Source organism: Calonectris borealis, chromosome 14 (genome assembly GCF_964195595.1).
Source record: "Calonectris borealis chromosome 14, bCalBor7.hap1.2, whole genome shotgun sequence".
Taxonomy (NCBI): Eukaryota; Metazoa; Chordata; class Aves; order Procellariiformes; family Procellariidae; genus Calonectris; species Calonectris borealis.
The window spans coordinates 20,270,523-20,285,716 of NC_134325.1; the positions used below are offsets into that span (position 1 = coordinate 20,270,523).

Genomic DNA, 15,194 nt, shown 5'->3' on the forward strand with positions numbered 1-15,194 from the left:
GACCCCCCAAACCAGCCCCGCACCCCCAAACCAGGGTGTCCCCCCCACCCGGGCACCCTGCCACATCACCCAGGCCGGGAAGGGGAAGCGAGAGCGGCAGGGCCCAGGGCAGGCACCCAGCGCCACGGGCCATCCCGAGCAGGCAGCACCCACACCAGGGCCTGGTGGGAGTGGTGGGGGTGCTGGGGGGGACAGGGGTGCTGGGGAGCAGGGTGCTGTGCAGGGGGTGGGATGGGAGCTGTGTGGGTTGGGGTGGGTGCTGTGCAAGGGGGGGTGCAATGGGTGCTGTGCAGGGGGGCGTGTGCAAGGGTGCTGTGCAGGGGGGGGTCAGAGTGCTGCACAGGTTGGGGTAGGATGAGTGCTGTGCAGGGGGGGTCAGGGTGCTGTGCAGGTTGGGGTGGGATGGGTGCCGTGCAGGGGGGGTCAGGGTGCTGTGCAGGTTGGGGTGGGATGGGTGCCGTGCAGGGGGGGTCAGGGTGCTGTGCAGGTTGGGGTGGGATGGGTGCCGTGCAGGGGGGGTCAGGGTGCTGTGCAGGTTGGGGTGGGATGGGTGCCGTGCAGGGGGGGTCAGGGTGCTGTGCAGGTTGGGGTGGGATGGGTGCCGTGCAGGGGGGGTCAGGGTGCTGTGCAGGTTGGGGTGGGATGGGTGCTGTGCAGGGGGGGTCAGGGTGCTGTGCAGGTTGGGGTGGGATGGGTGCTGTTCGGGGGGGGGATCAGGGTGCTGAGGACCGGCGCAGGTGAGGGGCACGGGGGGTGCGGGACACCGGGGGTGCCGGGCCCGGGGGTGCGGGAGCGGCCCCTTTAAACGCCCCTGTCCCGCCCGCCCCCCTCCGAAAGAGGAAGCGGCGCCGCCCCGCCCCGTGCGGCTCCGGCACCGGGTACCGGGAGCACGGGCTGGGGTGCCGGTGTGGGGGTGCTGGGCGCAGGGGTGCAGAGCACATGGGTGCAGGGGCTGGGGGTGCTGGGTGCAGAGCACATGGGTGCAGGGCGCACGGTGCTGGGTGTAGGGGCGCAGGGGCTGGGAGTGCAGGAAACCGGTGCAAAGCACATGGGTGCAGGGTCTGGGCGTGCTGGGCCTATGGGTGCAGCTCTGGGGGTACAAGAAACATGGGTGCAGGTCTTGGGGGTGCCAACAGGGTCCCCCCATCCCTGACACCATCCAGGCCCGCCCCCAGAGGCAGCGATGGAGAAAGACCCCAGCTGCTACCAGGATGCGGCCAAGACGGTGGCGGGTGACGGGCTGGGCGCCGAGGGGACAGAGGCGCAGGTGAGGCCGGGGGGACACCCATGGGGGCCAGGCCCGCGGTGGCCGTCCCCAGGGCTGACGTCTGGGGTCACCCGCAGCTGGATGATTTTGTGGGTGCTCACCCCGACTACAACGAGGAGGAGGAGGAGCAGAAGTACTTCCGCCGCAAGCGCCTCGGCGTGGTCAAGAACGTGCTGGCCGCCAGCCTGGCCGGCATGCTCACCTACGGCGTCTACCTGGGTACGGCCCTGCCCCACCCCGGGGACCCCCTGCCGTGGTGGGAGGGGTGTGGGGGGCGCGGGGCAGGGGGTGACAGCCGCTGGACCCCCCCCCCAGGCCTCCTGGAGATGCAGCTGATCCTGCACTACGATGAGACCTACCGGGAGGTGAAGTACAGCAACATACAGCTGGAGGACATCGACCGCAAGGTGCTGATGGGCATCAACGTCACCCCCGTCGCGGCGCTGCTCTACACGCCTGTCCTCATCAGGTACGGCGCTGCCCGCGCTCCCCGCCGGCACCCCGGCACGGGCGCCCACGCTTCCCCCTCCTCGCCCCGGCAGGTTTTTCGGCACCAAGTGGGCCATGTTCCTGGCGGTGGGAATCTATGCCCTCTTCGTCTCCAGCAACTACTGGGAGCGCTACTACACGCTGGTGCCCTCCGCTGTGGCCATCGGGGTGGCCATCGTGCCCCTCTGGGCCTCCATGGGCAACTACATCACGCGGTAAGTAACAGGGGGGGCAGATGGGGAGGTCCGGGGGGCACCAGCTGACCCGCCGTGCCACGCAGGATGGCCCAGAAGTACTATGAGTACGTCAACTACAAGGAGGAGCACGTGCAGGAGCAGCAGCGGGCGCCGCGGGGCGCCTGCAACGCCTACGTCGTCGTCTTCCAGACCGTCTTCTACGCCTGCTTCCACGTGAGCGCTGGCGGGGCGCGCGGCACGGGCGGGGGGCCGCGCCAAACAGCCCGGCGCTGAGCTCTCCCTGCTATACATCTTGCAGCTGAGCTTCGTCTGCGCTCAGATGCCCATGCTCTTCTTCCTCAACAACTACCTCTACCAGCTCAACCACACGCTCTCCGGGGTCAAGCACTGCGGTGAGCGCGTGGGCGCGGGATGGCACGGTGGCGTGGGATGGCGCGGTGGCACGGGGACCTCCCCAGTTGGGGCTGAGCCTCGGCGTGTGTCCCCCTGGCAGGGACCCTGAGCCACGGCACGCTGCCCGGCTTCAACAAGACAGTGCTGCAAAGCCTTCCTCGCAGCGTCAACCTCATCATCGTGGAGAGCGCCCTGATGGCGGCCGCCTTCCTCGCCATGCTGGTGGTGAGTGCCGGGGTGGGCAGGGGACGGGCCGCGACGCCAGCAGCGCCTCACCCACGGCCACGCGGCAGGTCCTGGTGCTCTGCGGCTCGGCGTATCGGCCCACGGAGGAGATCGACCTGCGCAGCATCGGCTGGGGGAACATCTTCCAGCTGCCCTTCAAGCACATGCGGGACTACCGCCTGCGCCACCTCTTCCCTTTGTTCATCTACAGCGGCTTCGAGGTGCTCTTCGTCTGCACTGGCTTCTCCCTGGTAGGGTGCAGGGACGGGGCCGGGCGGTGACAGAGCGGGGACAGCCCCGGCCGGGTGACGCTGAGCCTGTCCTCGCTGCAGAACTACGGCGTGTGTGCCCTGGGGCTGGAGAAGCTGGCGTACCTCCTCATGGCCTACGGCTTCTCTGCCTCGGCCTGCTCCAGCCTGGCCCTTTGCATGCTGCGCCTGCGGCGGCAGATCCCGCTGCTGGCCGGAGCCCTCATCCACGCCGGCCTCCTGGTGACTCTCTTCTGCTGGGCACCAGAGCCCCGGCAGCGGGTCCAGGCGCCGCTGCTCTACGCCATAGTCGTGCTCTGGGGCACGGGGAGCGCCCTCAACAAGACCAGCATTAGCAGTGAGTACCGGCAAGGTCCCCGACACAGCTTCTCTTGTCCCCTGGCATGGCCAGGTTGTCCCCGGCTCCCCGATGCCTCCTCTCTTTGTGTCGCCTGGCACCGCAACCTGGTGGTCCCCAACTCCTTGGACCCACAGACAAGGAGCAGGACAGACCTGCTGCGGCTGGGTCCTGCTAACAGTGCCCCGAGAGGGGACAGCGGCATGGGAGGGGAATGCTGACAGCCGGTCCCCTCTGGCACAGTCCTCCTGGGCATGCTGTACGAGGACAAGGAGCGCCAAGACTTCGTCTTCACCATCTACCACTGGTGGCAGGCCCTGGCGATCTTCACCGTCTACCTGTGGTCAGGGCTGCCCATGAAGGTAAGCGCGGCCAGGCAGGCAGCCGTCCCCGCAGTGCCCCCCAGCTGGCTCCATCCCCGCCAGGGCCTTGGTGGGGTGCAGTGCCACGCCAGTCCCCGGTTTCACCCTCCTGCAGGCCAAGCTCTCCATCATGCTGCTGACACTGGCGGTGGCGGTTGGGGCTTACCTCTGGATGGAGCACAAGCTGGCACAGCACGTGGCGTACCGCCTGCCCCGCATCCCCCGCCCGCGCCACAAGATGCGTGGCTACCGCTACTTGGAGGAGGACGACTCGGATGAGACCGGCTCGGAGGGCGATGGCGGCAAGGACGACAATGATGAGCACCCAGCAGAGGCCACCAGCGGGGATGAGCTGCCAAAAGATGATGGGGACCAACTGGGTTAGAGACAGCCTGTCCTGCCCCACCTCCGTGGTGGTCCCCCCCGCTCTCTGAACCAGAGGGGGGGTCCACAGCCCTCCCTGGAGCTGTCCAAACCCCCCAAACAGGCCCAAACCTCCACAGGCCTCTCTCAGGCCAGGCAGCCTCCACAGGCCCCTAGGCAGGCCCGCAGACCCCCTAGCCAAGCCTGCAGCCCCGCCAACCAGGCCTGCAGCCCCTCAGACCAGGCCTGAAGCCCTCCAGGCAGGCCCACAGCCCCCCCAGGCCAGGTCTGCAGCCCTTCAGATCAGGCCTGAAGCCCCCCAGGCAGGCCCACAGCCCCCCCAGGTAGGCCCACAGACCCTCAGGCCAGGCCTGCAGACCCCCAGGTAGGCCCACAGCCCCCTAGCCAGGCCCGCAGCCCCCCAGGCCAGGCCCGCAGCCCCCTGCCACCCCCTGAGATACCACAACCAAGCCGGCCTGGCCCCCCTTTGCTCCCCCATAGCTCAATAAAAGCGCTCCCGCCCGTCGCCTCCGCGCCCACTGCCGCCGTACTTCGCCTTCGCGTCGTCGCGGCCTCGCCGCCCTCCATGAGGGGAAGCAGGCACCACCGCCGCCCCGGGCGGGAACTACAGCTCCCGGCGTGCACCGCGATCCAGCGTGGTGCACGCCGGGAGCTGTAGTCCCCGCCAGGAGGGAATCGCCGCCCCGCCTCCCTCCGCGGACTCCCTCACCCACAATCCCCCGCGCCGAAGAGGGTGAGGAGGGAGGGGGTGAGCGGTCACGTGTGCCGCCGGCGGCGCATGCGCGCTGCGGGCTGTTGTTGTGGCGGCGCGGCCCGCGGCTCACCCGGCCGGTAGCGATGAGCGACAACGATGACATCGAGGTGGAGAGCGACGTGAGTCGGCCCCCGCCACCGCGACACCCCCCCCGCCGCTCCCCCCCGGTGCCCGCAGCGCCGGGGAAGGGGCAGCGGGGGGTAACGTTTGGTTTCTCTCTCTCCTTCCCCCCCATCACGGCCCGGTTTCCCGGTGCCTCCCCCCCCCACCCCCGCCACCCTCCGCTTCCTCTTCCTCCTCCCCGTCGGCCCGGTCCCCTCAGGAGGAGCAGCCGAGGTTTCAGTCCGCGGTACGTCCCTGCCGCCACCGGTACCGGGAGCACGTGGGGGCGAGAGGGGCGGTGGGGCAGTGCGCCTGCGCGGGGGGGGGGGCCGTGACACGGGGGGGGCCTGTGGGGCTGGGGCTCTTGGGGGGGCTGACACCCGTGGGGTTTGTGTCTTTCGCGGGGGGGGAACCTGTGGGGCCGTGTGTCTCGGGGGGGGGCTGACACCCGTGGGGTTTGTGTCTTTTTGGGGGGGGAGCAAACCTGTGGGGCTGGGTTTTGGGGGACAGACACAAACCTGTGGGGCCGTGTCTCGCGGGGGGGGCATGTGTTTAGGGGGGCACCTGTGGGGCTGGGGCTTTTGGGGGGGGCTGACACCCGTGGGGTCTGTGTCTTTTTGGGCAGGGGGTAACTTGTGGGGCTGGAGCTCTTGGGGGGGGGCTGACACCCGTGGGGTTTGTGTCTTTTTGGAGAGGGGGGAACTTGTGGGGTTGGGGCTCTTGCGGGGGGCTGACACCCGTGGGGTTTGTGTCTTTTGGGGGGGGCACCTGTGGGGTTGGGGCTCTTGGGGGGGACTGACACCCGTGGGGTTTGTGTCTTTTGGGGGGGCACCTGTGGGGTTGGGGCTCTTGGGGGGGCTGACACCCGTGGGGTTTGTGTCTTTTTGGGGAGGGGGGAACTTGTGTGGGGGGCTCTTGGGGGGGGCTGACACCCGTGGGGTTTGTGTCTTTTTGGGGAGGGGGGAACCTGTGGGGCCGTGTCTCTTGGGGGGGCTGGTACCCCTGGGGTTTGTGTCTTTTGGGGGGGGAACTTGTGGGGTTGGGGCTCTTGGGGTGGGCATGTGTTTAGGGGGGCACCTGTTGGGCTGGGGCTCTTGGGGGGGGCTGACACCCGTGGGGTTTGTGTCTTTTGGGGGGGGGCAGAACTTGTGGGGCTGGGGCTCTTGGGGGGAGGAACGTAGGGTTGTGGGTTTGGGGGGTGATATCTGGGGCTTGGGAGTTTTGGGGGGTAATTGTGGGGTTGGGTCTTAGTGGGGCATGGGGTGTACCTGTGGGGCTGTGTCTCCTGGGGGGGGTTGTGGCTTTGGGGGGGGTGCTGTGGGGCTGGGGCTCTTGGGGGGGGGGACCTGTGGGGCTGGGTTTTGGGGACACATACACACCTGTGAGGCTGTGTCTCAGGAGGGGCCATGTGTTTAGGGGGGCACCTGTGGGGCTGGGGCTCTTGGGGGGCTGACACCCATGGGGTTTGTGTCTTTTGGGGGGGGGAACTTGTGGTGCTGGGTCTCTTTAGGGGAGAGGGAGCATGGGGAGGTGGCTTTTGGGGGCGGTGGGGGCTGCATCTCTTTTGGCGAGCGGGAGACATGGGCTTTGTGTCTTTTGGGGGCGGCCACGTGGGGTCTTGGGGGGGGATTTGTGGAGCCTTCTCCCCCGGGGGGCTGTCTCTGGGACGGGGGATGTGTGGGGCCACATTTTGGGGGTGTACGTGGGGGGAGCGGGTGGGGTTGTGTGTCTTGGCAGAGAGCAGATAGAGGGGGGCCTGTGTCTGGTTATTTTGGGGGGGCCATGTCCTGGGGGGTGCAGGACAGAGGGCTGTGAGGTGCTCCCCTCCCTTGGGGCTGTGCTGGGCCCCCGCTCCCCGGCTCTGCCCCCCCGGGGCTGCCCGGGCAGGAGGAAGCCGCCCGCGGGCTCCGACAGGCCTGGGGAAACCGAAAGCAACGGGAGCCGCCTCCTTCCCACGCCCTGGCTCTGCCGCCGCGGCGAGCGGGAGGCGTCGCGGCCCCCGTGCCGCCCGGCCGAGGAGGGCTCGGGGGTTCGGCTGAGCTCCCGCACCGGCTCCGGGCAGCTCGTCCGGAGCTGCCAGCCCGGCTCCTCCTGCCCTGGCCTCTCTGCCGGGCAAAGCGGCTGCCAAAACACTAACGAGGCTTTTCACGTTTGCTTCTGGGACCCGATGGGCTGTCCCGCAGCACCCACGGGAGAGGGGAGCAGGTTGCGGTTTCCCCCGTGGTGCCATCCCCTCAGGCTCCCCTCTCCCTTCCCTCTCAGGCCGACAAACGGGCTCATCACAACGCGCTGGAACGCAAGCGCAGGGACCACATCAAGGACAGCTTCCACAGCCTGCGGGACTCCGTCCCCTCCCTCCAAGGAGAGAAGGTGAGTGTATGGAGCGCGGTGGGAGCCCGGCCACGCGCCCACCCGGCGTCCTGGCCCGCGGCTGGACAGGGATTTCCACGGCGGCGATGGGAAGCCATGGCAGCGGGGCTGAGCTGCGGTTCCTTGCCCGCGGGCCCTGCCGAGCGGCATTCCTGGGGGCAGGTCGTGCACCCCGGCCCTGCCCGCTCGCTGCCGGCCCGAGCTGCCCGGCCCCGGCCTCTGGCACCGCCTGGTTTTTTTGGGAAGGGGGCGAATCCACCTCGTGCGGCTGGACCTTGCGGGCTCGGCCGCGGGGCAGCTCCGCCCGCCGGGGATAGCGGCGCTTTGCTCAGCGGCAGCGGGGCTGTCGGCACCCACTTGCGCTACGGTGGCTTCTCGTTTCGGGATGCCACTGTGGGGGACATTTCGGCTGGAGTCAACTCTCTCAGCCCAAGCCGAGCACCGGCAGCGGGGTCCAGGAACGACCCTTCCTGGTGCCAGCGAGGCTCTGCCCCGCCACGGGGGTCCCCAGTTGGGTCCCCGGTGGGGACAAGAGGGTGGGCTTTGGTTCGCCCGGTGACGTTGGCACAGCAGAGCAACGGCAGAATCCTTTCTGCTGCGCTGCGGGTGGGACGGGGCAGGCGAAATCCGGTCGGTTCCCCTCGGGCTAGGTCTTTATCTCGCCTTTGTTTTTTCCCACTATTGCAACAGGCATCCCGGGCCCAAATCCTGGACAAAGCCACAGAGTACATCCAGTACATGCGCCGGAAAAACCACACGCACCAGCAGGACATCGACGACCTCAAGCGGCAGAACGCTCTCCTGGAGCAGCAAGGTGAGCAGGGGGGGACCCGCGGGAGCCGGAGCTGGGGGCGACACGTGTGTCGGAGCCCGGGGTGACGCGGTGGCCCTGCCTTGCAGTGCGCGCGCTGGAGAAGGCCCGGTCGAGCGCCCAGCTGCAGGCCAACTACCCCTCGACGGACAACAGCCTCTACACCAACCCCAAGGGCAGCACCATCTCCGCCTTCGACGGCGGCTCCGACTCCAGCTCCGACTCGGAGCCCGACGAGCCGCAGAGCAGGAAGAAGCTGCGTATGGAGGCCAGTTAGGCCCCCCCACGGCCCCCCGCCGCTGTCGGCCGCCCGCCCGCCGGCTGCGTAAGGACTCTCCCTTCTCTCGTAGAGGCTCTCGGACTGCAGCTTCCCAGCCCTCCCCGGCCCTTTCCCCGCTCTAACCGCAACGGCCCCGGGGGGAGCCGGCCAGGCAGGGCCTCGCAGCGCCCGCCCGACAGACTTGGGGGGATCCGGGGGCCGCGAGGAGATGTCCCCGTCGCCCTCCCACAACTAGCGAGCCCCTCTCCCCTCTCCCTTCTGATTTTATATGAGCATTTCTATTTATACCCGGGGACCACGGCAGTCCGGAGCTGAAGGGTGAGGCTGTGCAGGAGCCGGGCAGCCCCCCCCGCACCCCCCGAAAGGCCAGGCCCGGCGGGGAGCTGCGCCTGCCCCCCCGTAAGCGCTGGGGGTCTCGCTATTTATTTTCTGCGTGTGCAATTCCACCTGCCCCCAGCGCCCGTGAAGAGCCGGGGGCAGCGCCCGCACCCCTCCCTCCACGGTGCAGAGCCCGGGGGGCCGGGCTGGGTGGTCTGCGTGTGCATCCTGCCCCCTCCTCCTTCCCTCCCTCGCCCCCCCAACGCCTCCCCCAGCCCTTCCCCACCTCCGTGGCATTTTCTGAACTCTAGTGGCCCGTCCCTGCCCCGTAGGTGACCCCGTCCCCGTTTTGATGCCATTCATTCCATGGATCTAAGGTATGTTGTACATACTGCCCAGAGTTGTCTTGCAAGTTAAGGCTTCCCTTTACTATAAGACTATAAATAATAAAACAAAAAAAAACTTATTTTATCCTTCCCCGTGGTAGCCGCGTGTTCTTGGGGCGGGAGGGGAGGTGGCACCAGGGCAGCTCCCGGCAGGGGCTGGAAACAGCCGGAGCTCGGTGTCACCTCCTGCCCCGCGTCCCCAGGGCCACCATCGGTGGCACAGAGGCGGTGGCAGCTACGTGCCCTCCCCGCGCACAGGAGACGGCAGGTGTCGGTTCTGGTTTATTGATGCCAAAAGCTCTGCCGCGTCCCGTGTCCCCCTCGGCCAGCTCGGCTCCCGCCGGGAGGTCGGCGGGGCGCCCGGCACGGCGGCGGGAGCTGGCGGCCACGGGGCGGGCCGGTTTTTGGTATTGCTAGCACCCTGAGGACCTCGCTCTGCCCGTCCGCGCCGAGACGCCGCGGCAGCTCCCCGCCAGCCCCGGGCAGGGCCGCTCCGCACAGTCCGGGGGCAGCGGGACCCCTAGTCGGCAGCGGCCGCCGGCTCCAGGCTGGGCACAGGCTGCTGCAAGAAGTGCATCACCGCTCTCACCACCTTTTCCGGGGCGATGTTGTAGACGGGGTGCGTGGCCTGCTGCGAGAGAGAAAGAGAGGAGGTTATTGCCTGTTCTGGGCACTGTGGAGGGCAGGCGGAGGCCGGGCAGCTCAGCCCTGCCTGCCCCGGCACCTCGTGGTGATGCCCGGCACCTACCAGGCGGTTCTCGGGGACGCCCAGGACCACCTCGTGGTGGAGGTCGCCGCTGCCGAAGTGCTGGGCGATGGCCAGCCCGCTCAGGCAGTAGCAGGTGTGGTAAAAATCCCGGGACCTGGAGGGGGATATTGGGGTGCTGAGTGGGGGTCCGGGGCACCAGGAAGCCCCCCCTGCCGCCCCGAGCTGGTACTCACTTGCCCGGCTTGTCGAGCAGCCCCCCGGCCGGGCACTGGCAGCACAGGAGGATGTATTCCTGCAGCGCAGACTGGTCGAACATCCAGCGCGCCATGCTGAGCGCCGCGTCGCCTGCGGGGGGAGGGCGGTGAAATGCCTGGGGGGACCCCGAGAAGGTGGCAGAACCCCCCCAGGGCCTTTGCGCACACCCCGGGGAACCACCAAGGCGTTGGCCCAGCAGACGGTCAAGCCTTGCTGCCAAAAAGCCTGCGAGGAAGCACGAACTCCCCCTGCGATTCAGCAGCCCCCCGAGAACAGGGACGTGGGGACGCCCGAGTTACTCTGCGCTTCATTCCCTCGCTAAAACGCCTTCACCCATCCCCGGAGATGCCGGTTTGGGAGCAGAGGAAGCCGGGACCCCCCCACGGCCGACTCACCCCTGGCGTGGAGGGCGCGGTGGAGCAGGGGCAGGAGGCCGGCTTGCCAGAAGGAGTAGCAGCCGTCCACCAGCTTGTTGCAGCGGCCCTGGAAGCCGCCCTCGAAGCGCATCTGCCGGCCGGTCACCCAGTGCTGCGCGGGACGGACAGGAGCGGGTGCCAGTGCGAGCACAGGGACCCCCCCCGGCATCGCTGACCGGCTGAGACCCCCCGTCCCGGCAAGCGCCGGGAGAGCCGAGGAGCCGCACGCGTGGTGCCACTCACCAGCAAGCTCCGGAGGTTCAGCAGATGTTCCTTCTTGAGGATGACCAAGGCCGCCACGCCACAGAAGGTGTAGCCGCCGTGGGCCTCCATGCCCGGCACCCCGCCGATGCCGCCCTCCCAGTTCTGGCACCTGCGCGGGCAGCGGGGTCAGGACGGCACCGAGGCGAGGGGCCGTCCCCCGTCCCCCACCCGTCCCCGTGCACGCTGGCTCTCACCTCGCTATCCACTCGGCCGTGCCGGCGAAGAGCGCGGGCGTGAGGATGTTGGTCAGCGAGGCCACGGAGGCGGCGCAGTAGGCGCTCCTGCGGGAGACGGGCGCTCAGAGCTGCGGCACCGGCTCCCCGCCGTGGCACCCAGCCGGCTGGAAGCGCGGCGGAGCCGCTTCCCCCCTCACTGGGAGCCCACCTGACGTCCACCTCGCCGCCGACGTGCATGAGGAAGGAGCCGTCGGGCTGCTTCAGCGAGTGCAGGTACTCCAGCAGCTTCTTCCTGCGAGAGACAGCGGGCTGCGAGGGGGGGCACGCGTCCTGCCCCCCTGGCCCCGCACCGGCTGGCCGGACGCCCCCCCCGCACCGCCGGCGTGCTGGCCGTACCTGTCGATGACACCGAACGCCTCCTCCGTGCCGATGATGCAGAGCGCGTTGACGGCGGCATAGGTGGGGGCGAGATGGGGGTGCTGGCCGGGGCCCCCCCCGAAGCCGCCCTGGGGGCTCTGGCAGCGGCTCAGGAACTGGCAGACGCTGGGGGGGGCACAAGGGGAGGGTGGGGAAGGGGCTCGGCGCTCCCCAGCCTCACCCCCGGCACCCAGTGGGGTGATATTTCCCACCCGGGTGAGGGAGACCCCTCCTCACCCCCCGCCCCAGCCCCGTTAACCCCCGGTGTCCCCCCCCGAGGTCAGAGCCGGGGTTATCTCCCTCTCCCCCATCTCCGTCCACCACGAGATGCCGGAGCACGAGGCGCTGGCCGGAAGAATAGGCGGCATTGACGGCCGCGGGGGAGACAAAGCTCTCCTTTGCTCCCGCCAGCGCGTGGGGACAGCGGGAGGTGGCACCTCCGGCATCACGCGGGTGGCCTGCGGGGCCTCTGGCCGCAGCCAGGTCCGCGGTGGGGGTCCCCAGGCTGCCACTGCGGTCCCCCCCAGCTCTTGCCGCGCCAGTGCCACTTACTCAGAGGCGACCGACTGGGGAATGGGCTCGTCCAGCAGCTCCAAGCTGTGCAGGATCCAGTAGCAGAGCCAGGGGCGGCTGGCGTCCAGACACTGCGGGGACCAGAGGGACGGTCAGGGCGGCCGGGGAGCGGTGCGGGGCCTGGGGGTGCAGGCAGGAGCAGGCAGAGCTCCCACAGGAGAAGGTACAGGCAGGAGAGCCCCAGAGCTGCTGCTCTGGAGCATCACCACGGGGACGAGCGTGACCCAAGGCGACACAGGAACTGCTGCCTCTGCCCCAGGGCCGGCAGCGATGGATGGGGGACAGCAAATGCCCGGTGACAATTCCGGCAGCAGCCCCAGGGCGAAGGTTCACCCCAGCCAGAGGGCAGAGCAGGGAGCCAGCAGCTCTGGGGCAGGACACCCGGCAGCACCGCCGGCATCGCGGGTACCTCGTAGGCTTCGGTCAGCTGCCGGAGGCCTCTCTTCAGGTAATGGAAGTGCTTCTCCCGCTGCAGGACGAATCTGGAAGACAGGCAGGGCAGGGCTCGGCAGGCAAAGCGCCGGCAGCCAGGACAGCCCGGCCGAGAGGGGACGCGAGCCCGGAGCCGACACCACCGCCTTCAAGGCTTCTGTCTGCGAGAAGGGGCAGGATCCCACCCCAGCGCCCGCAGGAGCGGCCGGTCCCTCGCTATGGGTCTCAGCAGCCACCAGAGTCACTGGTTTGGGGGGGGAGGTATTTATTTGCTGTTACTGAGAGTTTCTGCAGCTGGCAGGAACCAGCTGCCCCAGGAACTTACTGCGAGGCGTGATGGTTCGTCTTGCAGGCGTCGAAGACCTCCTGCACGATATCTTCCACCTTGGTCTGCCGCCGGCCGCAGCGTGGAGGCGCACGGGGCGAGGGCAGGGGGGAAACAAAGACCACGGTGAGCTCTGGAAAGCGGCTCTGCCCTTCCCAAACACCGTCCCCCCTGAGCTCCCCGGCTCCCAGCCCGGCCGCGGAGGCTCCTGCCCCGTCCCAGGGGTTTATCGGGCTCACGGCCGCTCCCGTTACCGGTGGCACCGTCTCATCGCCTTCTCCAGGAAAACCAAAGCGACTGAAAGCCGCTCGGTCCTGCCTGCCGCGGAGCGGCTTAGCGGGAGCTGCCGAGGAGCTTTGCGCCCAGGATTAGGCGGGGGCTCCAGCACCGTGCCGTGCTGCTTTTCCAATGCAGCGGTTTTAAAGACGGAGTTTGGTTCCTCCCGGGACCCCCACGTAAAACGCCGTAGCCTTCCTCCTCCCGCTAACGCCAGGATGGCACTGCTGGGTAACCCGGGACTTGTGCCACTGTCCCCTCATTTTAGACTTAACACCCGGCACCCCGCGTGCCGTCCCAAGCCGGGTGATCCTTGCGGCCCTCTGGAAAATACCCCGGGTTTCAGCGGGGGCGTCTCCGCAGCCTCACGGGCGAGGAGGGGCGGCACAGGCAGCCCCGTCCCTGGGAACCCCATGGATTGAGAAACGCTGCCATCGCCTTTCACCCCGTCAGGGCCCGTCCCAGCACCCATGGGAGCGTCGGCACTGCCGGGCCTGGATCAGCCTCAGCCGGAGCGGGGAGGGAGCCGGGGGGGCCCCCAGGACCCTCTTGCCCTCCCCGAGGAGGTCCTGGGTGACGTGTGTCACGGTCCCTGGTGGGTGTCCCCTGGGACCTGCCATGAGTGGCAGCCCCCAGCTCCCCGAAACTCTGGGTGCCCAAATTGCTGCAACAGGCAGGTGTGGGGCCAGCAGCGGCCTGGGGAGGGACTGGGGTGGGGATCACCCAGCCCCACGGCAGCCTGGCACCCCCAGAGCCCGCCCCACGGCGCCCCAGCCCCACGGCAGCCTGGCACCCCCAGAGCCCGCCCCACGGCGCCCCAGCCCCACGGCAGCCGGGCACCCCCAGAGCCCGCCCCACGGCGCCCCAGCCCCACGGCAGCCTGGCACCCCCAGAGCCCGCCCCAGGGCGCCCCAGCCCCACGGCAGCCGGGCACCCCCAGAGCCTGCCCCATGGTACCCCATACCCCAGCCCCACGGCAGCCGGGCACCCCCAGAGCCAGCCCCACTGCGCCCCAGCCCCACGGCAGCCGGGCACCCCCAGAGCCCGCCCCACGGCGCCCCAGCCCCACGGCAGCCGGGCACCCCCAGAGCCCGCCCCACGGCGCCCCAGCCCCACGGCAGCCTGGCACCCCCAGAGCCAGCCCCACTGCGCCCCAGCCCCACGGCAGCCGGGCACCCCCAGAGCCCGCCCCACGGCGCCCCAGCCCCACGGCAGCCGGGCACCCCCAGAGCCCGCCCCACGGCCCGCTCCCACCCCAGCCCCTCGGCTGATTCCCTCACACCCAGCCCCACATGGCGCCCCCGGCCCGGCCCCACCGCACGCCGGCCCCCTCCCACCCCGGCCCCCCGGCCCCGCGGCCGCCGTCCCGCACCTGCTCGGCGGAGGTGGCGGTCCGCAGCCCGTCGTCCCGCAGCCGCCGCCGCCCGCCGGGGGAGGGGGAGGCTCCCGCCATGCTGCGGGCGGCTCGCGCCGGCGGGGGCAGCGGGACGACGGCGGCCGGGCGGGGACAGTCTGCCCCGCCCCTCGCCCCGCCCCCTCCCGCCTCGCCCCGCCCCGCCACCGCCCGGGCCAGGTGCGCGTGCGCGGCGTGAGCCGGCTGGGAGGGAGGGCGCTGCGTCACCGCGCCGCCGCGTAGCGTCACCGCGCTGTGACGTCATGCTGGGCTACCTGGCCGGTGCCTGGGCCCCGCGGCGCTGCACTGCACTGCACTGCCTTATTGCGTCATTGCATCGTTGCAGCGATGCGTTGCATCATCACGCTACAGTACTGCATCGTTGCGCTGCCGCGCCGTGTTACGTCATCACGCTGTGGCACCGCATGGTTGCAGAGCAGCAGCCCGTTGCGTCATCATACCGTGGCACTGCATTGTTGGACTGCCACGCTGTATTGCATCATCACACTACAGCGCTGCGCCATGGCACTGGGGCACTGCATGGCATCATCACTACAGCATCACATCACTGCATGGGAGCACTGCATCGCATCATCACACTACAGCAACGCATCACTGCGTGGGAGTACTGCATCGCAGCATCACGCCATGGCGCTGCATAGTTGGACTGCAGTGCTGTGTTGCATCATCACGCTACGGCACTGCATCGTCCCTCTGTGCCGCATCACGCCATGCCCGTGTGCCGCGGCGCTGCCTCGTGGCAGGGCGTCACTGCATGGCAGCGTGCAGTGCTGCGCTGTGTCACTGCTGCAGTGCGTGTCACCTCACTGCACTGCGTCACCGCATCGCTGCACAGCATCTTCACCATGCTGCGCCGCTGCACCATGCCCCCCTGCCACAGGCAGCATTGGCGGGGCTGCACTGCACTGCCCCAGCCTGTGCTGCCCCACTGCACCCCAGCACCCAGCACTGCACCCATCACTGCACCCCGGCACCCATCACTGCACCCATCAC

General features: G+C 69.3%; 3 protein-coding genes across 6 annotated transcripts; 2 read left to right on the forward strand and 1 right to left on the reverse strand.

Annotated features, from left to right (window-relative positions):
• Nucleotides 1-866: 866 nt before the first annotated feature.
• Nucleotides 867-4,430, forward strand: UNC93B1 (unc-93B1 regulator of TLR signaling). 2 transcript variants are annotated; one of them, XM_075163529.1, is made up of 12 exons: nucleotides 867-878; nucleotides 1,164-1,267; nucleotides 1,345-1,486; nucleotides 1,583-1,736; nucleotides 1,810-1,971; nucleotides 2,037-2,166; nucleotides 2,252-2,345; nucleotides 2,447-2,571; nucleotides 2,640-2,822; nucleotides 2,904-3,177; nucleotides 3,421-3,539; nucleotides 3,655-4,430. In XM_075163529.1, the coding sequence occupies exons 2-12, from the start codon at nucleotides 1,184-1,186 to the stop codon at nucleotides 3,922-3,924; spliced, it is 1,737 nt and encodes a 578-aa protein (XP_075019630.1). In that variant the 5' UTR covers nucleotides 867-878; nucleotides 1,164-1,183; the 3' UTR covers nucleotides 3,925-4,430. The 2 variants fall into 2 exon arrangements, with proteins under 2 accessions (XP_075019630.1, XP_075019631.1); XM_075163530.1 differs by lacking the exon at nucleotides 867-878 and having other exon boundaries at nucleotides 950-1,267; nucleotides 3,655-4,420.
• A 219-nt stretch (nucleotides 4,431-4,649) lies between these two features.
• On the forward strand, nucleotides 4,650-9,028 carry MAX (MYC associated factor X). Of its 2 annotated transcripts, none has more exons than XM_075163576.1 (5): nucleotides 4,650-4,796; nucleotides 5,000-5,026; nucleotides 7,042-7,155; nucleotides 7,840-7,963; nucleotides 8,050-9,028. In XM_075163576.1, the coding sequence occupies exons 1-5, from the start codon at nucleotides 4,761-4,763 to the stop codon at nucleotides 8,235-8,237; spliced, it is 489 nt and encodes a 162-aa protein (XP_075019677.1). In that variant the 5' UTR covers nucleotides 4,650-4,760; the 3' UTR covers nucleotides 8,238-9,028. The 2 variants fall into 2 exon arrangements, with proteins under 2 accessions (XP_075019677.1, XP_075019678.1); XM_075163577.1 differs by having other exon boundaries at nucleotides 7,042-7,149.
• A 185-nt stretch (nucleotides 9,029-9,213) lies between these two features.
• FNTB (farnesyltransferase, CAAX box, subunit beta) lies at nucleotides 9,214-14,305 on the reverse strand. Of its 2 annotated transcripts, none has more exons than XM_075163548.1 (12): nucleotides 14,160-14,305; nucleotides 12,512-12,576; nucleotides 12,164-12,236; nucleotides 11,734-11,825; nucleotides 11,161-11,307; nucleotides 10,973-11,056; nucleotides 10,783-10,869; nucleotides 10,568-10,697; nucleotides 10,304-10,436; nucleotides 9,887-9,998; nucleotides 9,693-9,807; nucleotides 9,214-9,572 (listed from the first exon to the last, which is right to left on the reverse strand). In XM_075163548.1, the coding sequence occupies exons 1-12, from the start codon at nucleotides 14,238-14,240 to the stop codon at nucleotides 9,465-9,467; spliced, it is 1,227 nt and encodes a 408-aa protein (XP_075019649.1). In that variant the 5' UTR covers nucleotides 14,241-14,305; the 3' UTR covers nucleotides 9,214-9,464. The 2 variants fall into 2 exon arrangements, with proteins under 2 accessions (XP_075019649.1, XP_075019648.1); XM_075163547.1 differs by having other exon boundaries at nucleotides 9,214-9,575.
• Between the last annotated feature and the right edge of the window lie 889 nt (nucleotides 14,306-15,194).